This window comes from Paramisgurnus dabryanus, chromosome 19, assembly GCF_030506205.2.
Source record: "Paramisgurnus dabryanus chromosome 19, PD_genome_1.1, whole genome shotgun sequence".
Lineage (NCBI taxonomy): Eukaryota > Metazoa > Chordata > Actinopteri > Cypriniformes > Cobitidae > Paramisgurnus > Paramisgurnus dabryanus.
Window position 1 is genome coordinate 23,462,982 of NC_133355.1, and position 27,426 is coordinate 23,490,407.

At 38.2% G+C, this 27,426-nt stretch overlaps 1 protein-coding gene and 1 pseudogene across 1 annotated transcript; one reads left to right on the plus strand and one right to left on the minus strand.

Annotated features, from left to right (window-relative positions):
- Window positions 1-3,940: 3,940 nt before the first annotated feature.
- On the minus strand, window positions 3,941-9,006 carry rbm43 (RNA binding motif protein 43). The gene is made up of 4 exons (XM_065293994.2): window positions 8,872-9,006; window positions 7,856-8,039; window positions 7,689-7,777; window positions 3,941-7,075 (listed from the first exon to the last, which is right to left on the minus strand). The coding sequence occupies exons 2-4, from the start codon at window positions 8,031-8,033 to the stop codon at window positions 5,759-5,761; spliced, it is 1,584 nt and encodes a 527-aa protein (XP_065150066.1). The 5' UTR covers window positions 8,034-8,039; window positions 8,872-9,006; the 3' UTR covers window positions 3,941-5,758.
- Window positions 9,007-9,202: 196 nt separating this feature from the next.
- On the plus strand, window positions 9,203-26,179 carry LOC135783945 (NLR family CARD domain-containing protein 3-like; annotated as a pseudogene).
- Window positions 26,180-27,426: the final 1,247 nt, after the last annotated feature.

Here is a 27,426-nt window from a genome sequence, read left to right on the forward strand (position 1 = left end):
GGAATCAAACAAAATTGTAATCTCTTCCATTCGCGCGCCTACATTTGAAATAACGAACTTGAATGTGAATCGCTCCTAACATTGTAGAATCCAGTCATTTTTCTGTGTGTGTGTGTGTGTTCAAGTGGCAAACTTAGAAAAAGTAGCCAAGTCTCGTACGACTCAGATCAAGGGAAGAATTAAAAAAATAATAATAATATTTTTGCCCACATTTGTCCCCAACAGGGTATGAAGAGGGACCGAGGGTTAATGGCTACTTTAGCTATTATTACATTAGCTAACTACCAACTAACCAGATATTAACAAATTGACAAGCACTTACTGGGCAGAATGGCTCTTCAAATGAAGGACGAAATTGGAGGTTGTTGTCTGGCTGCCCGTGATTTTAATGTTGCATGTCTTGCAACGCACTATTCGTCTTTTGCCATCTTGTTGAAGCCGAAAGCGATAACCCTACGTACCCCTCCGGCTGACATGTTGATATCTGATCTAAGTGGGCGTGGTGTGTGGAGAGGGCATGACTGATGATAGTGTCGTGATTCAGTCATGACAACGCCATTCTCAGCCTGTGCTCCAGCTGGGTCAACTTTATTTTATTTTTTTAAATATTTATATATTTTATATTCAAACTGATTAACACTCAAGTCATTCAAGTCATCGTGTCTCAAGTCAAGTCAAGTCCCGAGTCTTTAACTTCCAAGTCCGAGTCAAGTCTCAAGTATTTTATTTTTTGTCAAGTCACAAGTCATAAAAATAGCGACTCGAGTCGACTCGAGTCCAAGTCACCAAGTCACAAGTCCCCATGTCTGAGATATATTGTATATATTATATTTGATTATTTCACGGCTTGTTGCAATGCTTGATTTTGATTGACCAAGTGAGACATGTGCAGGTTTGTTATTTCCAAAAAACAACCGCTCAAAACTAAATCACATGGTAACCCCCGATGCTGTAAATAATTTTGACAGGTACAGTTTAATATTACACACAAATTAAATATATAAAAGTATAGTAACAATTTACTTGAAGAGGTGTTTATAAGACTGACATGACACATGATTTATAATCATGACATGACCTGGGCCATGAACATGAAGGAGATTTTATGCACATTTATGACAACTGTCATTAAGTGTCATTTGTTCTGTTAGGTCATTTTTGAGCAAAGATGACATTGTTTGAGATGTCTTTGTTATGACAACTTGACATAAACCAATACATCATAACTTGTTATAAATCTGTCATAAACATGACATAGCAGAATAATTATCAAACTTAAGAAACTCCCTAGGTTGATGGGTGGTTAACATTACATTAAACTGTCATTTAAATGTCATTAAGTTAACACTGTTAAACAATTTTTAATACCTTAACAAAATACAACAGACACGTCAAAATCAGTGCTTTAAGTGGGCCGGAACGCCCCGGTACTCAGTACCGCCACTTCCAAAAATAGCTCTTGAGCATACCACCACCTCTCCGTGCGCCCACAACGTGCTTTTAGCGTACCGGAACGCTCATTTGCACATCTGTTTAAAAATCAGAGGTTTAATTTAATCCTTTGGCTGCGCTGCGGCTTTTCAGAGCATCCTTAATGTACGCTTCCTAATTCGTCCCACCGAGAGCAGAGACTGAGACTACATTACCCATACACCCTTGCGTTTACAAGTTAAAAGCGCATGCGTCGGTCAGTCAGCGTCAACGTGCTCTGGACTCGGTTAAAATGAAAATACAATGAACACTTAATATGCCCTCCTTGTTTTAGACTCTGAGTAGTAAAAGAACAAGGTCAGAATCAGAGGACTCGCTGACTGACATCCCACCAAGCCAGAATGATAGCTGCAGGTCAGACGCAAAGCTTTCTCCAATACCCTTTTGTAGGTACGTGATAATCTCCGTTGTCGCGGCTGTCAGTTTGGTTCCCCTCGACGCAACTTCGGATTTCCTCGGGCGATGTGCAGAAAACATTCTTGAAATTGTAATATACATTTATTTTAATTGCTAAACTACAAGTGAACGAAATTTCAATGAATTTGAACGACGTGCACAGTAGTTTTACCACCCGAAAAAATGGAAAACAATGGGACAAAATAAATGATTTTCGAGTTTCAAATGGCCAGTATTTTGTTATTCTTGAACCCATAGAATGGTCTTGGTGTCATTTTAAAGTTTTTTTTTTCAAGCTCTTTTTCTTTCTATCTGAACAACTAGTTTTTGTCACGATACGTATGCAGGAGTGAGGAAGTGAGGACGCAAGTGCAGAGCTTGATGACTGAATAAATAACATTTAATAAATAAACGGGAAACAAAACACAGGAACAGATGAACATGGAACGGGAAACAAACATGGTAGTACTGACAATGATCCGGCGATGAGTGTGACAAACACTGGTATAAATACACAAAGACTAATGACACACAGGTGGAATGAATGAGGTGATAATTAACAAGTGTCCAGGTGATGACAATATGGAACAGACACAAAACATGACACGGATCACCGTGACATTACCCCCCCTTAAAAAATGGCTTCCAGACACCACAAACAAAACAAAGTCTGGGACGGCGACTCAGGGGGAGGGACGGAGGGTTAGGAGATGACGGCGGGTTGGACCGAACTGGAGACAGGACGAAACCTGATGCATAGACCATTACGGGAACCAACTTGAAAGTTCAACCATGGCGGGAAAAGACTCCGAAGGTTCAACCATTGCGGGAACCGACACAGAAAATTCCACCGACACAGGAAACGACCCAGAAGATTCGACCATCCTGGGAGTCGACTCAGAAAATTCGACCCATAGGGAACCGACTTAGGCGACTCATCCCTCACGGGAACCGACGAGGATTCAACAGGCCCAGGAATGAACTCCACCCGTCTCAGGGAAACAGCCTCGTAGATAGCCGCGACCATCCCGGGGAATAAATCGGGCATGGCCGCAGCCGATCCCAGAACCGCATTGAGCACGGCGGCGCTCCTCCCAAGAGTCGACCCTGAAGATTCGACTGTCTGAGGAACCATGACCACAGACTCGGGCCTCCCAGGACCCGGCTCGGGTGTTGCGACAACCACCCCGGGGAATGAATCGAGCGTGGCTGCCGCTAACTTGAGCCGAGCCTGGCAACGAACGTTCGCTCTCCACTGACTCCAGTAGACGTCAGGACACAGCGGACAGCGCATCCCGACATCCATTACTCCCCCTCGAAAAAAATCTTGGGGAAGCTCCCCTCCACAAACTCGCTGCGTCCTTTACTGGCCGGATCATTCTGTCACGATACGTATGCAGGAGTGAGGAAGTGAGGACGCAAGTGCAGAGCTTGATGACTGAATAAATAACATTTAATAAATAAACGGGAAACAAAACACAGGAACAGATGAACATGGAACGGGAAACAAACATGGTAGTACTGACAATGATCCGGCGATGAGTGTGACAAACACTGGTATAAATACACAAAGACTAATGACACACAGGTGGAATGAATGAGGTGATAATTAACAAGTGTCCAGGTGATGACAATATGGAACAGACACAAAACATGACACGGATCACCGTGACAGTTTTAGCATTTAACCATGCCAAATTTTACTCACATATCTACCTTTTGCACATTTTATTTATGTTCAAAAGCTCTACAGTAGCTCTTTCCTTTCTAATGGTATTTTTTCAAAATCCTTTTGCACATTTTATTTATGTTCAGTAGCTATTTCTAGCTCAAGCAAATCCACAAACTTATAAAAGGATTTATTATTTTTTACAAGGTTGTCTGTTGACTGCTGAATATAAAACCCCTTCAAAAAAGGAGTCGAGTCAGCAAAAAAAAAAAAAAAAAAAAAAAAAAAATTATATATATATATAGAGTACCGGCACCTCTTTCTTCAAAATATTATATGTAACTTTGTTTATGTGCACAATAAATAAAAAACTGACATAAAAAACAGAACTTGTTCTTCCTCACACAGAGTGTTCTGATATTTTCTGACATAGAAGAAAAAACGAACAAAACATTTAATCAATTTAATTTAATGTAATTATCTTTCCAGCAATATGGACCCAATGCTGCATGGCTTATTCCATTATTGTACTGTTTTCATTTAATTTTAGGTGAATCAGACTGCAAATTTTTATTTTATTAATAATAAAAATCAATTATTATTATTATTATTATTATTGAATGATTGATTTTATTTTTGAATGATTGATTTTATTTGTTAAACACATGAAGGAAACAAAAAATAAACATTATGAACTGAAGAATATTCATGACGTTGTTATAAAACTATTTGACAGAGTATTAAAACTTAATGACAAATTATATTTGTATCACTATAGTTGAGGTCAAGAAAAATATTCATGATGCTGTTATTAAACTATATGACAGAGTATTAACACGTAATGACATTTTAATGACAAATTTAATTTCTATCACTGGTAAAAAGTGGTCAGTTATGTTGTCTTGGTAATGTCAAGTTGTCATGACAAGTTATAATGTATTGGTTAATGCCAAGTTTTGTCATAACAAAGACATCTCAAACAATGTCATCTTTGCATTAAAAATTACATAATTTTAAACAAATGACACTTAATGACAGTTGTCATAAACGTGCATAAATCTCCTTCATGTTCATGGCACAGGTCATGTCATGATTATGAATGTGTCATGTCAGTCTTATAAACACCCCTTCAAAGGTGACATAGAATGATTGAACTGAGTATTTATACTTGTTCTGTGATGTGACATGTAGACAAAAAAATGTTTGTTTGGGTCTGTAATGCCTTAGAAGCTTCCTAAAAACCTCTCTCAGATAGCTCTATTAGGGTGGGGGATTTTAAACAAGTGGTTTTGCACCTATTTGGCTCCCCCACCGGCTTAACTTGCAATCTCATTACTGATTGGCTGACTTTGCTGCCACTCAAAAAATGTAGCCAATTATTTTAAAGTGGAGGGGCAGTGAGATGCCTGTGATGTCATAAGCATCAGTTTTTCTGATTGGGCCGTTTTCTGGCTGACATTTCTAAAAGAGGAATTTCTATGAGACTGAGATGTTAAGCATGTTTAGCACTTTTTGTATGTTTGTGAATGCAGGTAGACTACCATTATTCAACAAAGACAAGGTAAAAATGGTTTTTCATTCTCTGTCCCCTTTCAAGTAAAGTGTTACCAAAAGTATTTTAATAACATACATAACATTATATTTAAATAATTAAACCATAAAGTGTATTAATAACATCCTGTATTGTTTTACAACCGAAAGTAAACTGTTTTTTTCTTGTGGAAGGTCTGCATTCATTAAAAATGAGCAAATAAAATATTTCAAAACAATATTTAATGTTTCTTATCTTAGGTAAATAACAGTGTAATAAGCGGGTTGATGTACAGGCAGCAGGTTGTTATCACGAAATAAGCCCTTGAATTGTGATACAGTACAAGACCCTCTGCTTCACATCGGGTCCTGATCAAACTGTCGAGTCTCATGTCACTTCATATTTGTACAATTTGCTTTCGCCCCATGACTTTGGGTTCAGGAAAAGAGTTAGGAGTAGGGTATCATTATTGTTTTCCAATAATTGCATGTTTTTTGTACAGTACGCAATTTGCTAACTTGCAAAATATGAACAAATTCCCATGAATTTACATTGTAGTAAATGTAATAAACCAATAAAATCATTGCAGCCTTTTAGATTACAAGTATTATGTGTCTGACAAATAAAAACATTTCATTTAAACAATTATTGATTTACAAGATTCAGTCACCTCAGACATTAGAAACTTGTTTGTGAAATTTTGCTGCTATATTGCGAGGGGAAAGGACAGACAAGATTTTAGGAGGTTTTTTTGGAGGTGCACTAGAAGGCAACAGATCCTGTTGATCTAATGGTAGCGGTGGTTTGTCTTCTGTCTTATGAGTTTTATGTCGGGACTCAGAGGCGCACTGCCCCCTGCTCCGCTGAACACTGGATTTAGAGCGCTGACGGCCTCTATCCTGCGATAAGGCTTGCTGAGATGTAGAGTCAGTTTGGTTACGTGAGGCAGAGTAGCTACTAACAGCAGCAGCTTTAACAACAACGTCAGGACTTCGTCTTGGCTCTTGGTCCTCTGTTCTGAACCGTGTTTGTCTCGGCAAAGAGTGGCTGCGTCGCACTGATGAATTCTTCTGCAAGTGGCTGGTCACAGGGAGCTCACTTTCACGCCCAAGAATATTTTGCTTTGCATCATAGCTGTCAGTCGATGACCCCACAACTTTAAGGATGTCACCTTCCTGCGTAATCAAAACGTTCCAGTGCTTTTGGAATTCTTCAACGTTCTGGGAAATTTTTTTCTGCTGACTTGCATTAAGTTTCTTCAGGTCTATTTCCTGTGTGCGTAGAGATTCGCTGATCTCCTGCATGAAGCGAGAGAGTTCTTGAGCTGCTTCCTCACAGGTTCCTCCTGAGAGTTTTACTGTAAAAACTTCAGAATTATTTTCATGCTTTATTCGTGTGTTGTGATCCGATTCGATTTTTTCAATCACATTTTTCCTAAAACACATTATGTATCTAAAAACATCTGGATCAACAGGAAAGGATCTCTCGGTATGCCTTGGGAGGTAAGACTGCTTAGGGATTGCTTTTGAATACTCATAGGTCTGGGTAAAACTGCTAAGGGAATCTTGTGTGCTATAGCCTCCATCCAGTGAAGAGCCAGTCCTTGAAAATGGGAGATTTTTTGCAAGCTCTGGGGTTCTTGAGGTTGCTCCTGTAGATGGGCTCCATGCCCCAGCATACACTGATTTGCCATTCATGTGATCGTGGGTTGGTGTGGAGTTACGTTTGGATTCGAGGTCGTATTTGGAGACCAAGCCATTGGGGTAACCGTTAGTGTAAGGTGATGATGTTCTTCTTTGGGTTTCTTGAGCAAGAATTTGCATGAGTTTGCGTCGGACGGCTTTTAGTTTAAGAAAGGAACCCTGCAAATGCAGCTGACCTGAGCTGGTCTCTGACATTATGAAGCCATGTTCCTGAAGAAGAATTTTGATTTCTCGGTGGTTGGAAAACATATTTAGATCGAGCGATGCTTCGACTGGCATATCCAGCTGAAAAGAGATATGAACATATGCACCAACATGATATGGTATGATATCTTTGCCATGCCTTTCTATTGGACCATGTTTTAATTATTTGAGTAAAAATTCAAAAAAATATCTGATTCTGATGCATTCTGATTTTATTTACATTTTTTCATAGTGTCCAAACTTTTTTGGAATTGGGGTTTGTAGACAAAAAAAAACATACTGAATTAGGACAATAACAATGCCATAATATCTACAGCATTTATCAGTGAGGGGTAAATAACTCATTAAAGCAATGAAACACAGCCCAAATAAAATTGAATATTGACAACCAATATTATTTCAAAGGTCAATATAAGAACAATTAATGTATTTAACAATAGCAAAGTTACAGTAATGCTTTTCCAATTTGTGCTGAATGTGATGTCTCCCTTCATTGTTTTGCTTGATAGCATCCAGTTTGATTATAATTTTAATGCACCATTAATGTGTGTTGTATTCTGGCATCAAGCTTTCTTTGAGTCTGCTTTATTTTTTGAGTAAATGTTATACAGTAGTATGCCAAATTTTAGGATGCCACTACTAAATGTTTCAACGCTATGCAAGATTCTGTGTAGTTCTTCAATGATGTACCTACCTGAGGATGATATCCCCTTTTAATATCCAGGGGGTAAAACAGACCATCCACTTCCAAAACATGAGTATGCTCGAAGACTTCATATAAGACTAAGGTAGTGAAAGAGAAAATATTAAATTTCTGATCAACAAACAAGAAGTAAAAAAAATTGGGACAGACAATCATACCTTCAGACATGACTACATACGCCTGGCCTTTGATGGAGGTGGGATAAATCACTGTTAAGACATCTCCTCCTTTGTTACTGCGCCTCAGAAAGTGCATGGTAAGTTTATCAATCATACTATCCTGGGGGTAGTTGTCTGGAAGTCTGTTGACTTCAATAACCGTCCCATTTGTGTCCATAATAAACTGAAAAAATAACAAGACAAAAATCACACTATATTCATTATACAAAACCTTACATTTCTATTTGGCTGTGACATTAAATGCCATAAATGCAGATTTTGTAACTTGTAAAGCTGGGGTGTCCAAACTGTGGCCTAACAGTCTACTAAAGACAAACAGAATCAGAATTTGGTCCACTAGTCTGACCACTGGATGTCACTATAAGCCAAATGTAGAGATCACCTCCAAAAGTACACTGTGCATGGTACCGTATAGGCCACAAGTACACTTATAAGATTTATGTTTTTGTTTTAGTAATACCTAACACTTTATATTATTCTGTTTAATCTTATCAAATGTTTTATTTAGATTTTAATTGTTATTTTATCTTTTGCATCTAGCTCTTTAATAATAAAAGTATTCACTTCCCACCTATAAAGGGGAGACGCAGACGCGCGCGCACACACACAAAACCGAGAAAAGACGCGCTTAATTGCTGTCTACGCGCGCGCGTCAACCAAATGAAAGTGCGTGCAATGTGTTTGTGTATGTAACTCAAGTAACTAGCCTACATCTTTCTTTATCTGCACTGTTTTGCAAGTGAAGGGACATATTTGTTATTATTGTAACATACATTAAGACATCACATACCCCTAGCATGTCCTTTTAGCAAACTGTCTAGCAAACACGCAAGCATATTTTGGCTGTACATTAACAGTTAACTCAAGTAAGTTACAGATCCACGTACGCTGTGTAGCTCCTTAGCGTAACACAAAACCAACAACACATTTTTAGAGGATAACATGAATATTACAATAAATACGACGATATCGTGTTTTTTTACTATGCTACATACCTGTTGTTGACGATGTCTATACAGAAATGTTTGGTTCACCAGGCTGCTTTACAAAAGTGACGCTTAACTGTCTTCGTTGTGTCCTGTATGTGAAGTGAAAGTGAAACCGCGCAGTGTTCAGACGTCTCCACTGACAACAACACGGGGGCGTGCCCGCACGCGTACTCATTGTGATTAAGTTAATAATTGCAAAAAGAGAAAATACCATCAGTAATTTCAAACAATAAGTGTAATTTGAAGGGATTTTGTAATATTCTAGCAAACGAGGAAGTGAACCCTAATAATTCTGGCAGTTCAGTAATGTAGGACACAGATCAGATGCCTCACAAAACCAGCATGACAACATTCTTTAGGCAACATTAACCAGCTAGAAGCGTAATATAATATGTTTTGGTGAGCAGAGACAACAAAGATACATTGACTAGAATCAGACATGCGTGAAAATGATCTAAGCCATATGTATTTTTTATTTGAATAACATTTGACGATACAATGAACATAAAGAGCTCTGAAGAAAGCGACACAAAGACTATTAAAAGGTGAGATAAGTTAACTATATATTTTATTTTAACAAGCAGACAGTGCGTATTTATCCAGTTATATTGACCAAACAAAGTAATGCTACATTTTTACTCCTTTCTGTCTGCTTCTAAACTGAAAGTGAGAGATTGTTTATTAGAAATAATAAGGTAATTCAGAGGTGACGTCAGGTAAATGAGTTTGTAATTTGTGTAACAGTGGTTTATTGCTATTGTTTTAGTCTGTATCATGGACAATCTCCTGAACCCAGCTGTGTGTCAATGAAGAGTGACTGGTCAATGGAAAAACCACTTGTGTTTAGTAAAACAAACTCTGCTGATGATGTGAAGTAAGTATATTCTTGTGGTTTTGACAGGATGATTAAATCAGTGAGCTTAATGTGTATGTGCAAAACCTTCAGAGATTTGAAGACATGGTTGGGTACAGGTAACCAACTGTTGGTTTATAAATAAACATTTGCTGGGTTATTCATGAGTTGAAACAACCCAGCATAGGTTTATTCATAAGCCAAACGTTGGTTCTAATACTTACCAACCGTGGGTTAAACCAACCCAATATTTTTTAAACTAGAGTGCTAAGTTTACAAATTTGATAACCATGTGTATTAAATGCTTTATTAGGTGTTTAACAAATCTTCATGTTACATTCAACAGCGACGAACAATGTGAATCAAAGCCTGAATCCAAATTCAATAGACAGAAGCAGCTAGACACCATTTTTCAGGTGGGAGTGTTTTTAAGTGTGTACATCTTTAAATGTCTGCACTCTTCATATATTCAAGACAGTTTAATGCATAGACTATACACACATACAATTATATATAGTGCAAGGTATATAATCAACATTTTGATATTTGTCAATGGCTAACAATGTTAGTCAAGATTGTGGAAAGGCTTTTTACAGATCCAGGTTTAAATCATATTTTCATTCACTCAAAAAGATGGACAGGACCATAAAATATATTTTTAAATACTTTTAAATTAAAATTAAAGAAGTATGTATTTTATGTATGTGAGCACCAAAATTAAATCATATTACAGGAACTTGAGCAAAAAATGATTTCATTGATGACAAAAGAGCTAAAGAGATTCAAGGCACTATTAAACCCAGATTCCCCAGCATGCTCTGAGAGAGATGATGATGATGATGATAAAGGTCAGAACAGGCTCGGAGACAAAATGCTTGAGATCACGCTGCATGTGCTGAGGAAGATGAACCAGACAGACCTTGTTAAAACACTACAGACCAGTAAGAACTTTGATTCACGTGACTTATCTAATTTTTATTTGGCCGCAAATATGTTTTAAAATATATGATCATATACAAATTACGTTATCAATTGCCTTTTTACTGCGAGTTGCATAAAATAATTGAGTCCCAATCTTCTACTTTTAGAACTTGCTCCACCGTATCTGAAAATACACAAATCCAGACTTAAGAATAAATTTCAGATCATTAATGAAGGAATCTCAAATCAAGGAAGTTCAACATTTCTGCATGAGATCTACACAGAGCTTTACATCATAGAGGGAGGGAGCGGAGCGGTCAATATTGAACATGAGGTGAGACAGATTGAGACATCATCCAGAAGACCAGGGCCCGGTTGCATAAAGCACCTTAAGTTTTTCCCTTAAGTATGACACTTAAGGGGTAAATTCCCCTTAACTACTGTAAGAGAATAATTAAAGTGTTTTGCATATAATCCCTTAAATGGTTCTCTTAGGTAAAGGTAATCGTAAAGTGTTTCATGACAGCGACCCCGGTTTGTTGTTATAAAATACTATTGTTGCCATGGAGACGCAACAGAAAAAACTTAAGGGTTTTTCTGCAACACCCTTAATTTTAAGGGAAACATAAGGGTGAACTTAAGGGAAAATTACACTTAAGGTGCTTTATGCAACCGGGCCCAGAGACACAAGAAACACCAATCAAGTGCACTGACATCTTTAAATCCTTACCTAAACAAAAAAATCCATCAGAAGTGTGCTGACTAAAGGAGTTGCTGGAATTGGAAAAACAGTCTCTGTGCAAAAGTTCATTTTGGATTGGACTGAAGGAAAGGCGAATCAGGATGTTCACTTCATATTTCCACTTCCTTTCAGAGAACTGAACTTGATCAAAGACAAGAATCTCAGTTTGATGGATCTTCTTCATCAATTCTTCACAAATACCAAAGAACTGAGATCCACAGACCTCGATGACTACAAGGTCCTGTTCATTTATGATGGTCTGGATGAGTGCCGACTTCCTCTGGACTTCCCAAACAATCAAAGTTTGTCTGATGTTACAGAATCAGCATCCGTAGATGTGATGATCACAAACCTCATCAAGGGGAATCTGCTTCCTTCTGCTCTGATCTGGATAACATCACGGCCAGCAGCAGCCTATCAGATTCCTCCAGAGTGTATTGACCAGGTCACTGATGTACGAGGGTTCAATGATCCTCAAAAGGATGAGTATTTCAGGAAGAAAATTAATGATCAGAGTCTGGCCAATAAAATCATCACACACATCAAATCATCAAGAAGTTTGTACATCATGTGTCACATCCCAGTCTTCTGCTGGATTTCAGCCACTGTTCTAGAGAGAATGCTTAGTGAATCAGAGAGCGCAGAGATCCCAAAGACTCTCACTCAAATGTTCGCACACTTCCTGATCTTTCAAATGAAACAAAAATCTCAGAAGTATGATGGGAAATGTGAACTAGATCTCAAGGAGCTCAGAAATACCATCCAGTCACTGGGAAAGTTGGCTTTTGAACAACTGGAGAAAGGGAACCTGATCTTCTATGAGGGGGACTTGATAGAGTGTGGCATTGATGTCAGAGAAGCTTCTGTGTATTCTGGAGTTTGCACCCAGATCTTCAAAGAAGAGTTTGGACTGCACCTTGGGAAGGTGTTCAGCTTTATACACCTGAGCATTCAGGAGTTTCTGGCTGCTTTATACGTGCTTATCTGCTTTTCTCAACAAACAACAAAGCTGATTCGCAAATCAACTCAGGCTGATTTACTAAAAGGTGAAGTGGACAAGGCCTTACAAAGTGAGAATGGACACCTGGATCTTTTTCTCAGATTTCTCATGGGTCTCTCAGTGAAGTCTAATCAGACGATCTTGCAAGGTCTACTAAAGACAAGCAGCAGCTCGCACAGCAATAAGAAAATAATTGATTATATTAAGCAGAAGATCTGGGACAATCCCTCTCCGGAGAAATCCATCAATCTGTTTCACTGTCTGAATGAACTGAATGATCAATCTCTAGTGCAGGAAGTACAAACGTACCTCAGCAAAAGAGCTGACAGACTTCTCTCTGGAGTCAAATTGTCTCCTTCTCATTGGTCGGCTCTGGTATTTGTGTTGCTGAACTCAGAGGAAGAGCTGAATGAGTTTACACTGAGTAAATATGATCGATCTGAAGAAGTTCTTCTGAGGCTGCTGCCTGTGGTCAAAGCATCAACAAAAGCTAAGTGAGTATTTTACAAAGTAAAAGTTTTTACACATTTCCAGAAACTTACACACAATAAAACATCAATAATGATAAAGATTGATAAATTGAATTAAGATGAGAATGATGTGATTATGTCAGAGCAATAAGTAACACAGTTGTTTTACATTCTGTACACAAAAAATATTTACCTTTTCATTGCTTAAATGTATTTAAGATTAATATACAAATATTTCATTATTTACAGTCTGAGTGGCTGTAGTCTCACTGAGAAAAGCTGTTCAGCTCTGACCGCCGTTCTCAGCTCAAACTCCTCAAATCTAAGAGATCTGAACCTGAGTGACAACAATTTGGGCGATTCAGGAGTGAAGCTGCTTTCTATTGGACTAAAGGATCCTCTATGTAAAATTGAGATATTACAGTAAGATATTTTTCATTTATAATTTAAAGGGGACAGAGAATGAAAAACCATTTTTACCTTGTCTTTGTTGAATAATGATAGTCTACCTGCATTCACGAACATACAAAAAGTGCTAGACATGCTAAACATCTCAGTCTCATAGAAATTCCTCTTTTAGAAATGTCAGCCAGAAAACGGCCCAATCTGAAAAACTGATGCTTATGACATCACAGGCATCTCACTGCCCCTCCACTTTAAAATAATTGGCTACATTTTTTAAAGTGGCAGAAAAGTCAGCCAATCATGAGCCAAAGTCAGCCAGTAATGAGATTGCAAGTTAAGCCAGTAGGGGGAGCCAAATAGGTGCAAAACCACTTGTTTAAAATCCCCACCCTAATGCTGCATTTACACCAACCGCGGTAAGGGCGTGAAGCGCGAGTGATTTCAATCTTAAGTCAATGTGAAGACGCGTTGACGCGCGTCAAGAGGTCCCGCGGCGCGGAAGAGGCGTTCGGCGCGGCGCGGAAGACGCGTTTCCGCCTCTTTCGCGCGTGAAGCTCGGGCGAAAGGCGCGAATTGAGCGTTGTGCGCGGTACGCGCGGTAAGCGCGAATGGTGCTTTTTGTGCATCTAGCGGTTCACGCGGATTTGCGGCTGCCGCCCGAGTTGAAAAATTTTAACTTTGGCGGAATTTCGCGCCGCGTTAACCAATCAGGAGCCTGCTTGCTGCTGTGGTGGCAGCCCCGCCCGGAGTCACTCACTCAACCAAGGCTTGATATTGTCCATAAGCAGACACCCGGAGCTATACGACACAAGTTCTTATTTCTATAGAGGAGACAGGAATAAAAAGGACCTCGCTTGGAAGAGTGTCAGTAAGGACTTTGGGCAACTTGGTAAGTTGTAATACACGCTTCACTTTTGAGTCACGTGACGTTTATCTACCCGCGCCGTTTATTTTTCCCCATAGTAAGGTTACCCATTACAAAACTGGTAACTCTCTTGATAAATGCACAAGTAACATCAGTCATCTTGCAAACAGACACTCGCACAGCAGTTGCCCCTCCCACAAGAAGCGGAATTGCTTCGGACGCGCGTCAAATGCTTGCTTTTTCCGCGCGTCTACTCCGCTCTACACGCGCGAATGCATCCAAATTGTTCAAGCGGCAAACCACGCGCGGTAGACGCGATTTTGACGCCCAAACCGCGTTTGGTGTAAACTCAGCATAATAGAGCTATCTGAGAGAGGTTTTTAGGAAGCTTTTAAGGCATTACAGACCCAAAAAAAAAAAAAAATTTGTCTACATGTCACATCACAGAACAAGGATAAATATCCCGTTCAATCATTCTATGTCACCTTTCAAAATAATTAGGGTTTTTTTAGTTTCACGTGCTTGTTATTCCAAATATGTAATCAGCAATATATGTAAGGAATAATTGACAGTGGGGCATTTAATTATTTAAAAATAATACACACCCAAGGTGGTAATGAGATTATTTTAAATAATTTAAAGGACCACAGTCACGGTTATCACAGACATTGCTCTGGTGAATATTTTAAGACATTTGACTGGTTTGGTGTGCGTTTATTGAAAATGAATACATACCCGTGGGACATCTCTCAGCCAATCAGAAAAAAACATTCAGAGCGGTTCACATTTCGCGTCTAAAACTGGCAGGAAAAAGTGTCCGTCCGTTGGTGTTGTCACATGCGGTGCGCTTGCAGCATTCTGAAAAGTTGTAATGTTTTTAACTCGATGCGGTGCGTACGCGCCTGAAAAAAACGAGTGCATTGGACGGCGGCGCTTCCATTATGAGCACGCATAACGCGAGCCTACATTTGAAATAATGAACTTGAGCGTGCAAAAGAGTATTTAGCTTGAAATACTATTCCGGATCCTTTGCAGTTAAACTCATCGCTCACTGGGCAAGAAGAGTAGCGCAGCATTGCGACAAATATTTAAAAATAAAATACATTATTTTGTATAAGTGTACGCACACTGGCGCCAACCGTCCACGACATTGTGACTACATTTTGTGATTACCCTAGATGGGATGTGGCGCTATGGCCCCTTTAGAGTTGAACAATAGCAAACCGTGACTTTTGAACTTAGTCCATCTACAACAACCACCCGACCAATGCAGACCAGGTACTAAAACATGAATGAATAAAAATTATTTGACCTATTAGATTTTAAACAACTTACCTTTGATCATCAAATTGCTTGAAAACAAAGTGCATCTTCCTCTACTTTTGGATGATGCTAATTAATATCAGTTGGTTTCTTATATAAAAATAAGGCTCCAAGGCATTACTTCAGGTTCCAAAATATTAAAAAGCCTTTATTCAAATGGCTTACTTTTGAAACATAAAAAAACAAATAAAACACTGCACACTAATGCATTTCTGCCATCCAGCCTTCCTCAAAGTGTGTCAGGTACAAATTTAACAACAGACCAAAACCGACCAAGCCCGATCCCTACATTGGGAACAACTAAGCTACTGGAGTTAACTATGGCAGTGTTCTTCACATCCAACCCTGGAGAGCCGGTGCCCTGCAGAGTTTAGCTCCAACCTTAATCAAACACACCTACCTGTGATTTTTTTAGTGATCATGAAGACGTTGATTAGCTTGCTCAGGTGTGTTTGATTAAGGTTGGAGCTAAACTTTGCAGGGCACCGGCTCTCCAGGGTTGGATGTGAAGAACACTGGACTATGGGGTGGTTCCAACACAGAGAGGCACAAAATCCCTCTCATGGACATTATGTTCACCGTTCCTTGCTGGTGGAATGATCTTCCAAATGACTGACAAATCTGTATCTTGTAAATAAAAAACATCCTTTGACTATGTCTCACTTTCCTGAATCTCTCTGTGTATACTATCTGAATATTGGGACTAAAACTTTGTACTGGAACACTTGCCATGTGTATTGCTTTCTTAACATGAATCACGTGTGTATTCTTCAACTATATTGCTTTGGATAAAAACGTATTCTAAATGAATAAATGTATGGTCTTTTATCTACCTAAAAGAAGTTTTTCTCATTTTCTCCCCAGACTGCAAAACAGCAAATTAACAGAGGAAGGTTGTGCTGCTCTGGTTTCAGGACTGAGATCTAACACCTCACACCTGAGAGAACTGAATCTGGGCAATAATGAAATAGGAGACTTAGAAATGAAGCTGCTTTCTAATTTTCTGGAGGATCCACACTGCAAACTAAAGAAACTACAGTAAGTATTTAATACATACAATCTTGCCTATCCTACTTTTGTATCATTGCACAGTGCAATGAATCTTTGGATCTCGGATGCTTTCATTTTCCTTTGGTAACATATTATTTTGCGTGAGAAAATGATCTGTAGTCTGTACTAAATACAGTTATTTTTCATAAAAATACTGTTACGGTCCTCTCCGTATCATGGCAGTCTTGTACTTTTGTCTATTGTTTTGGTGTAGGTGAGGCACATGGGCTTTGAACCCCTGTAAAAAGCTATAGTATTCGTTGTATTCCTGGTGTTTGGATCCAAACTTATGTTTTATGTCTCATGAGTTCAAATATGTTGTGTTTTCTGTTCAAACTCATGGCTCTTGTGTTCTGTGTTGGAAGCACATGGCCTTTGACTTATGTGCACCATGTGCTCTCTTGTCTTGAGTTAGGGCGGCTCCTCAATCGTTTCCTCAGTTATCTAATTTTAAGTTTATGACCTGCTTTCCTTTCTATCCCTCATGTATATGACCTATCTTCAGTTGAATGCAAACAAATAATTGTATATTGAAAAACCTTTTAATTATATCATATAATGGGTCAACATAAGCTCCAAAAATCACAAACATTCATAAGTAATTCAAGTGATTCCCGGTGGTTAAGAGGTTGTGCTGCAGACTTGGAGTGTGCTCATAATAAACTCAGAATTTCCAAGTCGCTAGTTAAACCAAAGATAATATTACCCAAGATGCCTCACTGATATTGCTAATAGGGGAGATCACCGGGGTCAATATGGCCGCCCTAGTCCCGCTTACAGTAAAAAGAAAAAATTGTGACAAGAATGACATCCTCTGTGGGAGGGGCTTCTGTACAGACCATAGAGTGCCACAGGGATGACGCATTTTTGTAGGACAACCCGGAAATTAGTGGGACACTGGTTCCAATCGCAAATTGCCCATTAATTTTTCCCATTTTGAATTATCGCATAAAAGAAAAATGTGTATACTGTATTCGAAATGAAAAGCTAACCTTAGGCTATAAGCGAATTACACCATGGTTGCTCGACTCCAATGTCATCACCACCAAGCTTCCGACAGTTCTTTCAAACTTTATTAAACACGTTTACAAACATGTCCCTGATAAGGAAACTCTCTGTGGATGAATGTTTGTTGATAATTGTGCTTATGTTGCATTGTTTTTAAGATCTTCATGCAACGTCAATGTCTGTTGCCCCATGTAGCAACTTGTTTTTTTTTAAATGTTTCTGAAGCCTGATGAAATCGTTAGAAATGTGTATTCAATACTGTAAAATACCCTCAATGTTACAGTCACTGACCTTGCCGTCCAGAATGAAAGACAACATTCCAACTTGAACCCATTGAGCGAGCTGTCTCTTTACTACTGCGTGGTTTTACACATCTTACTGCTGATTGGGCCGACATTTCTGACACACCCACTAAACAAGAGAAAACTCATCTAAAACCTGTTGCACGCCGTTTCCAGGAAACATGTCGTTCAACCCGGAAAGCGTAGCAAAACGTTGCGCACCGGTGTGAGCTTGATTGTGCCTCTGGTGACGCCTTTGCCGCGCGAAGTACTCAAAACAAGCAACGGAAAAAAGAAAAATATGTCCAATCATAGCCATAGACAGTAAAAGAAATGGACACAGCGACCCCGTTGGATTCAACGGAGACAAGTGAAGCCAATTAGAAGCTCAGACTTCCGGTAGGTTGAGCGAACCGCGCAGACTCAAACTGAGCTTGGTGATGTGAGCAACCTGTCTGACAATTGTAAGTCTTCTAATAGCTGTGCCAAGAGAAATCTGAATCACCCACCGAATCTTGCAGAAACGGCGAGCGTGAACAGTAGTACATTTTTTATTAAGTATATTTAGTATTCTGATTAATTACTTTGTCATTTTGCATAGTATTTATTTATTTTAAAGTTTAACGCAAGTACGCCATATTCTACATGCGCTTCTCCTCCTGTCCATACGGTAATTTCTCTACTGTGCGACAGAGAGTCGCGTGGTTATGACGCAATCGTTAGCATAGTTTTACTAAAACTGCTTCTACTGGGCCATAACGTAAGATACAAGGTAATGGAGCCTTTTATACATTTTCGTGTTTCTTTAGAAATAATTGATGCACAAATTGAGTCTTTAAACGCCTCAGATGTAAAGTTATTCACTGTCAAAGTGACGCCAAAATGAATGGGAGTCAATGGAATGCTAAGAGCAGGTGGGGTCCGCTAGCTAATGGCAGTTCGCAGAGCTGCTTCAATAAAATATGAAACCCTGCCCCCCTGATCATAGCACTGGGCTCATCCACCAAATAGAAAGTGGGGATGATTGACAAGTCGTTTGGCCAATCAGTAACAAGAGTCTGCTATCGACTTCATGCGGTGCCGCAAGAACCGACAGCCGGATGACGTCAGAGTACCGCGAGAATGATTCAAGAAATCATATTTCGCCTCGCTCTCGCGATACTGTGACGTCTTCCGGCTGTCGATTCTTGTGGCGGCGCATGAAGTCGAACAAGCCTATTCTTTTTCAACGGAGAGTCAAGATATCTTACCCCTAAGGTAAACTGGTTAGGGTGGATGTGCAAAGTTAAAATAATGATTTAGCTTAATCTTATGAAGTCTACGGTGTCGCAGGCTCCGTTTAATAACGTGCACTTGACCGCAAAATGCGCTAACATTACTTCTGTTTGTAAATGAGCATCATTTATAATTGAGTGCTTATGAAAAAGTATCATGATTTTACCATGGGGGAGAGCATCTAGTTTTAGTCAAATAAAAAAGGAAAGTTCACTCTCAGTGAAGGGAATCCACCTGACATCCGAGTGAAGCGGATTAAATGCGTTCTGCAATAACGCGCTCTTGATAATTGTCAATAAAATAAAACGTTATATACAAACCATATCAAAAAGTTTTATACATGGAGAATATCTTGTGTCTCGATCACCCATGTGATAGGTGCCTATGCCGTACTGTACTGTAAACAAAGCTACAATAAATTACAGACAGACATACAGTAAACAGCAGTATATCACAGTTATGGTTGAACTTAAAGCAGTGTTAACTCTAAAATACTGTCTTAAAGGGGTAGTTAACTTAAAAAATGTATTCAGTCATAGTTTACAGAACAGACCGTCCAAACCTTTGAGTTTCTTTATTGTGTGATACACAAGTTATTTTAAAGAGTGTTGATAACCACAGTGTCTGGTCCCCACTGCTCTCCATTGTATTTTTTCCTAGTCAGGGAAAACAAGCATTTTTTTTTGTCAAAATAATTTCTTTTGTCTTTAACTCAAGAAAGAAATCATGAAGGTTAGGAACAATATTAGGGTGAGTAAATGATAACAGAATATCATTTGTTGGTGAACTATCATCCACTATTTAACAGGAATATCACTATTTAACAGTGTTTGTGCAGACATGCTAAACTTTGGAGAATACAGTATTTAACATTAATAATGTTGTTAATCACCATGTATGGAAAATTTTGTTAAACATGAATTTATTCACATTTATAATAATTTTTAAAGCAGATTGTGGCAGGATGGGGAAAAAGTGAGTGCAATGTGCAGAAAGTTACCAAGAGGTGTGTGTGTGTGTGTGTGTGTGTGTGTGTGTGTGTGTGTGTGTGTGTGTGTACCTGGTAATTATCACGTTGTGGGGACCAATTGTCCCCACAAAGATAGGAATACCAGTGTTTTTGTGACCTTGTGGGGACATTTTGATGTCCCCATGAGGAAACAAGCTTATAAATCAAACAAGATGATGTTTATTGAAAATCTAAGGTACAAGAAAGGTTTTTGTGATGGTTGGGGTTAGGGAATGGGGCAGGTAAGGGGAATAGAATATATAGTTTGTATGGTATAAAATGCATTACGTCTATGGAATGTCCCCACAAAACATGGAAACCAGAATGTGTGTGTGTGTGTGTGTGTGTGTGTGTGTGTGTGTGTGTGTGTGCGTGCGTGCGTGTGTGTGTGTGTGTGTGTGTGCGTGCATGTGTTAAATTATATGTTAAAAACCCGTGTTCTGTCCTTTCGGCTGATGCTACTGCTCAAAAAAAAATTCCAAGGTTGGCAGGTCTGCATATCTTTAATGTGTTATCATTTTTTGAATTGTTTCAAATTTTGCTCTTTACAAGGTTGAGTTCATCACGCAAAAAACCTTGGTTGAGGTGTAATTGTAACCATTATATCTAATTCTCTCTGTAGACTGTATAACTGCAGTATTGGAGCTGAAGGTTGTGCTGCTCTGGCTTCAGCTTTAAGATCAAACCCCTCACACCTAAGGGAGCTTAATATGAGTTGTAATAAACTAGAAGATTCAGGAGTGAAGCTGCTCTTTTACCTATTGGTGGATCCACACTGTAAACTGGAGAAACTGCTGTGAGTGTTAAAATTTTAGATTTCCTATGCTTAAAAAGGTTTTCAAAATGGTGCCATAGGAACCAGTCAGTCAAAGGTTCTTTCTTTCGTGCATTTTTATAATATAAAGAACTTCGTTTCATCCTTTTAAATGTTTTTATGGAACCATTTAGCCAAAAATGGTTCTTCTATGGCACTGTAATCAACCTGCAAATTTTTATGATATTTTCCCCTTTGTGACATTGTAGTGTAGTAAAAATCTTCTTTTAGTATTTATTTTTGGTATGCTAAATATTAGTTATCTATGAATTAAAAAAAATGAGTCTGTGTGTTTACCTGTAAGTGTGAGAACCTTTGCTCTTTTTTTACAGATTGTCGGAATGCAGTATTAGATGAAGGTTGTGCTGCTTTAGTTTCAGCCCTGAGATCAAACCCCTCACACCTAAGAAAACTAAATCTGAACTATAATAACCTGGGAGACTCAGGAGTTAAGATGCTCTCCGATTTACTGAAGGATCCACACTGTAAAATAGAGAAACTACTGTGAGTCCTTTTATAATCTTATTTCGGTTAATGCATTTTCCATCATGTTGTGTTTATGTCTTCATCTGAGAGCAGTTAAATGTGTATTGTGTAACTTTTAGAAGAATCTCTTGACAGAAATCTAATATAATATACATAACTATATAGCAAGGGCGTAGGTTTGATTCTGGCATTGGTGGGGACATAAATAAAATGGTTGCATTGCAAAAACTGTTTATCACCGTTTACTTGACACAAACAACAGACAACTCAGTATGCACTTTACTCAGTAACATCTGACTCGCCACCCCCGGCCATCCCAAATTTATAATAAACAATTCGTTATGTCCTAGAGCCTAATAAACAGTAACTGTTTAAGTCTTTGTCAAAAAAAAAAAGAAAATCACATTGTAAGATATAACCATATTTACTTTATAACAATGAAGAATATGCAATTAATATTTAATTCTTAATTTAAATTTGCCAAAAAAATCCCAGTGTTGAAGATGGTATGTATATCATGCTGTTTCCTGAACAACGTTTATTAACGTTTCTGTAGTTCACATTAAATCTTCTTTTCATTAACAGACAGTTAATCAGTGTGAAAAAAAATAATTTTAAGTTTAAAATGCAACCTTACATTATGTCTACATCTGTGCAAGTAATGACCACAGTGCAGTAATGAAAAGTATTCAGCAATCATGACATGAATTCATGTTTTTACCATGTTGGGGTTATTTTCTTTCATGGATTAGGGACCCCCAAAATAACCTTGCTACCCCATTTATAAAAGGTTGACAAAAGTTTGCAACTCCTCAGGTTAACATGGGATTGTCGTGTATTGGTGAAAATACTTTCCTTGAATCATTATGTGACACAACTTGTTCCGTATTTTGTGAATGAAACTCCTCACTTACCTGTAACCCGAATAATCACGCGCGTCTTGTTGAGTGAACTTTGGCGCGTTGTACAAAGTGAAACCATCCTATCACACGTAGCGAGTAAAGACAAGCCCATAAAGTGATGTGATTTAGAGAGGCGGGACTCAAGAAATGCTAATCCAATCATATTAGCAATAAGATTAGAGAGGCGGGACTAAAGAAATGCAAAGCCAATCATATTAGCGATGTGAGTTACGGAGGCGGGCATTGCAGAGAACGAAAGCTGTTAACCGTTTGTGTACCACATAGAGCGTCATTTTTACAGAACGGGATTGCAAAAGATTTCTAGTCTCATTTAAATGATTCCTGAAAAAAAATAACATAAGTAAAAAATAGAAAACACAAGAATAAGAAGGACATTAGTGGTTATATATAAATACAGATTAATTGTTTGGTCGAAATTATTGCAAGGGACAATTCAGTCTTCCCTGAATATTGCTAGGGACATGTCCCTAGCGTCCCACCCTAAATCTACGCCCATGCTATATAGTGACGTATAAAGACCTCACATAATGAACTTTATTGTTTTTATTGCCTTAGAATTAGCTGTTTTTATCAACGTACACCGCGGGTCTTCTTACGTGAAAGTCACCATGCGCCACGCGTTACATATGACCTTCCAACGTGATTACATAATAGATAAGGTCACGCAGGCGCATCACGCGGCTAGTGCAAGAGAAGTTGTGGTTTAAAAGTACTTTTTTTGTGAAAATGCCGATCGTTTCGCTAGATAAGACCCTTATGCCTCGGTTTGGGATCGTTTAAAGTACTTTGAAGCGGCATTGAAACTGCAATTTTAAACTGCATTGAAACTGCAAATCGTTGAGGTTAAAAAAGTTTGCCAAATATGTCTATACTAGCAGGTCCCAAAAATGGTACTGAGCTTCTTCCCTCAAGTGCTCCCTGGGGGCTGCAGTGATAGCTGTCCACTACTCTGTGTGTGTTCACTACTTACTGGGATTTACATGCAGAGATTAAATTTCAAATATGGGTTACAATATAAAAACAAATGAATGACATTTTGGAACAGCCGGAACAAAATTTTTTAAGGGGCTTAATCAGATCTGAAAATTACCCATCTGTAGACGGTCGCCCTCTTGTGAGAGTCTCCTTTAGAAATAAATGACTTCTGGTCTGTTGGCTGCTTTTTAGGGAGGAACCAAGAGAAAAATATGTCCAAATACTGTCATAGATACGCTGTGTGCAAACAGCATGTAAACCCATCACTCCCAGCTAAATGTATATCTGTATTCAACTGTAGGAACACAGAGTTTTTATTGTTTTCTCTACAGGCTTTATAACTGCAGCATTGGAGCTGAAGGTTGTGCTGATCTGGCTTCAGCTTTAAGATCAAACCCCTCACATCTGACAGAACTGAATCTGGGCTGTAATAAACTAGAAGGGCCAGGATTGAAACTTCTCTCTGATTTAAAGACAGATCCAGACTGTAAACTGCAGACACTAAAGTAAGTTCATTATTTTTTTGTTTTATTATATTTGTTTCAAATTCACCAAAGTAAATAACCTACAACCCCAAATCAGAAAAAGTTGGGACACTGTAGAAATTGTGAGTAAAAAAGGAATGGAATAATTTACAAATCTCTTAAACTTATATTTTATTCACAGTAGAATATAGATAACATATCAAATGTTGAAAGTGAGACATTTTGAAATGTCATGCCAAATATTGGCTCATTTTGGATTTCATGAGAGCTACACATTCCAAAAAAAGTTGGGACAGGTAGCAATAAGAGGCCAGAAAATTCAAATGTACAAATAAGGAACAGCTTAAGGACTAATTTGCAACTTATTAGGTCAATTGGCAACATGATTGGGTATAAAAAAGCCTGTCAGAGTGGCAGTGTCTCTAAGAGGTCAAGATGGGCAGAGAATCACCAATTCCCCCAATGCTGCAGCGAAAAATAGTTTTCTGAGTTTCTCAGAGAAAAATTGCAAAGAGATTGAAGTTATCATCAACTATAGTGCATAATATTATCCAAAGATTCAGAGAATCTGCAACAATCTCTGTGCGTAAGGGTCAAGGCTGGAAAACCATACTGGATGCCCGTGATCTTTGGGCTTTTAGACGGCACTGCATCACATACAGGAATGCTACTGTAATGGAGATCCTAACATGGGCTCTGGAATACTTCCTGAAAACATTGTCGGTGAACACAATCCACCGTGTCATTCGCCGTTGCCAGCTAAAACTCTATAGGTCAAACAAGAAGCCATATCTAAACATGACCCAGAAGCACAGGCATTTTCTCTGGGCCAAGGCTCATTTAAAATGGACTTTGGCAAAGTGGAAAACTGTTCTGTGGTCAGACGAATCAAAATTTCTATTTGGAAAACTGGGACGCCATTTCATCCAGACTAAAGAGGACAAGGACATCCCAAGTTGTTATTAGCGCTCATTTCAGAAGCCTGCATCTCTGATGGTTTGGGGTTGCATGAGTGCGTGTGGCATGGGCAGCTTACACATCTGGAACGGCACCATCAATGCTGAAAGGTTTATCCAAGTTTAAGAGCAACATATGCTTCCATTCAGAGGTCGTCTCTTTCAGGGAAGACCTTGCATTTTCCAACATGACAATGCCAGACCACATACTGCATCAATTACAACGTCAAGACTGCGTAGAAGAAGGATCTGAGTACTGAAATGGCCAGCCTGCAGTCCAGATCTTTCATCCATAGAAAACATTTGGCGCATCATAAAGATGAAGATGTGACAAAGAAGACCTAAGACAGTTGAGCAACTAGAAGCCTGTTTTAGACAAGAATAGGACAACATTCCTATTCCTAAACATTGGTCCTCCTCCAGCTGTTCCTTATATTTACATTTAACTTTTCTGGCCTCTTATTGCTACCTGTCCCAACTTTTTTTGGAATGTGTAGCTCTCATGAAATCCAAAATGAGCCAATATTTGGCATGACATTTCAAAATGTTTCACTTTCTACATTTGATATGTTATTTATATTCTAATTTGAATTAAATATAAGTTCATGAGATTTGTAAATTATTCTATTCATTTTTTACTCACAATTTCTACAGTGTCCCAACTTTTTCTGATTTGGGGTTGTAATTGTCAGATAAAGGAATTTTTTCTAATGACCGGATATTTATAACTGATTGTTATAAGCAATCAGTATCTAAAACTGTCTGATATTTAATCTTTTTTTCCAATCAACAAACCACAAAACAGCATAATGTAATAAACATCAGGAGCTACTTTATTGCATTCTACCGGACAAACACCAGCCGAACGACAAGAGATTTGCATTGGGCAGATGATGTGACTGTCAAGTGTATAATTTACTGAAACAAGGCATATAAGAGTAAGAAATGCCACATGACCAATTTAATGTTTTGCTTGTGTTTATAAGTGAGTGAGCAGATGGAAGTTAAAACCATAACAACTACATGGCGCAGAAGGCACAGTCCAAAGTGAGATGGACATCAGAGATGTAAAAAAGCAGTGCATTGTATTAATGCCGTTTCTTTATACCCGTTGTTCGCCGTTTGATGGTGCGCGGTGTGCTGTCATGACATAGCAGCACTCCACACACTATAGGAACCAACGTTTTTTTATCATCATGTCTGTGGTCTTTCACATTTTGAAAATCTGATAAGATTTAAAATATCTTTTGGTGTGGCCCTAGCTTAAGTGTTTTGGACTAAAGTAGTAAAGATAGAAGCTTTCATTGAGTTTTATGCTGCCCTAGAGCCTTAAAATCCCTGTATAGGCCAAGGTCCAAAATATTTAACATTCCATAAGCATAACATGGCTGAGATTTCTTTTGTACCTCCCTAGATAATTGTGGCCTTAAAGGGATAGTTCACCCAAAAATAAAAACTCACTCTCATCTTGTTACAAACCCGCATAAATATTATTTTTTTTGAAGATATGAGGAATGAGGAATGTTTGTAACCAAACTGTTCGTGGACCCCATTTACTTACATATTATTCTTTATTCCTACTTTGAAAGCAAATGGGGTCCACGAACGGTTTGGTTATAAATATTTCTCAAATTTTCTTGTGTTCAACAGAACAAAGAAATTTATGCAGGTTTATAACAACATGAAAGTGAGTAAATGATGACAGAGTTTTTATTTTTGGGTGAACTATATACCTTTAAAGTCCAGGGCCCTGGATTTTTTTTGTTGTTCATTTGGTAATTATTTAGTGTAGGAATATTTTATTATCTCAGTTTTCTGTTTACAGCATCGTTGCAGGTGCATGATTTTTTTATAAATCTTCATGTTAATGTAAAAATAAAACTCATGAAAAAAAAACATGAATTTGGTGTCATTCCAATTTAAATGTTCATGTATATACACCTAGTTACAGTATGACATCTTTCTAAGGAAAACTAAGACTAAGAAATGGAGAAATGGTAGCCATTACCAAGCTCACATAACACATGGTGTTTCTGCTCATCTCATGTTAATCTTGAGTACCTATAGAGTAGCATTACATCCTTTATCCAAAAAGTATTTAGTTTTATCCAAATAAACAGGAGCTCCAGAAGGTGTACAACAGGCAGGGCAAGTTACGAGCAAGCAACACATAAAAACATTATACCGGCCCTCCATCTTAAAGGGATAGTTCACTTTAAAATGAAAATTGTGTCATCATTTACTCATCTTCATGTTGTTGTAAACCTGTATGAATTTCTTTTTCTGATGAACACAAAAGAAGATATTTTGAAAAATGATGGTAAACACACAGCAGTAAGTGACCATTGACTTCCATAGTAGGAAAAAAAATATTTTGGAAGTATTGTGATAAATGACTAAGAAAATATTTCGATAAAAGATACACAGTTGACGGTACCCATGAAATTCCATCATATTTTTTTTATTCCTAATATGAAAGTCCATGGTCACTTACTCAATGGTGATTACCATCACTTCTCAAAATATCTTCTGTGTTCAAGAGAAAAAAGAAATTCATACAGGTTTAGAACAACATGAGAATGAGTAAATGACTAATTTCATTTTAAAGTGAACTATCCCTTTAACTTATGATTCACTTTAACAGGGTGCACTTACACACCGATTGCCCATAACTGGGTTATTATGCTGGGTTCTCTTGAAAACCGAACAAGCTTAAATTA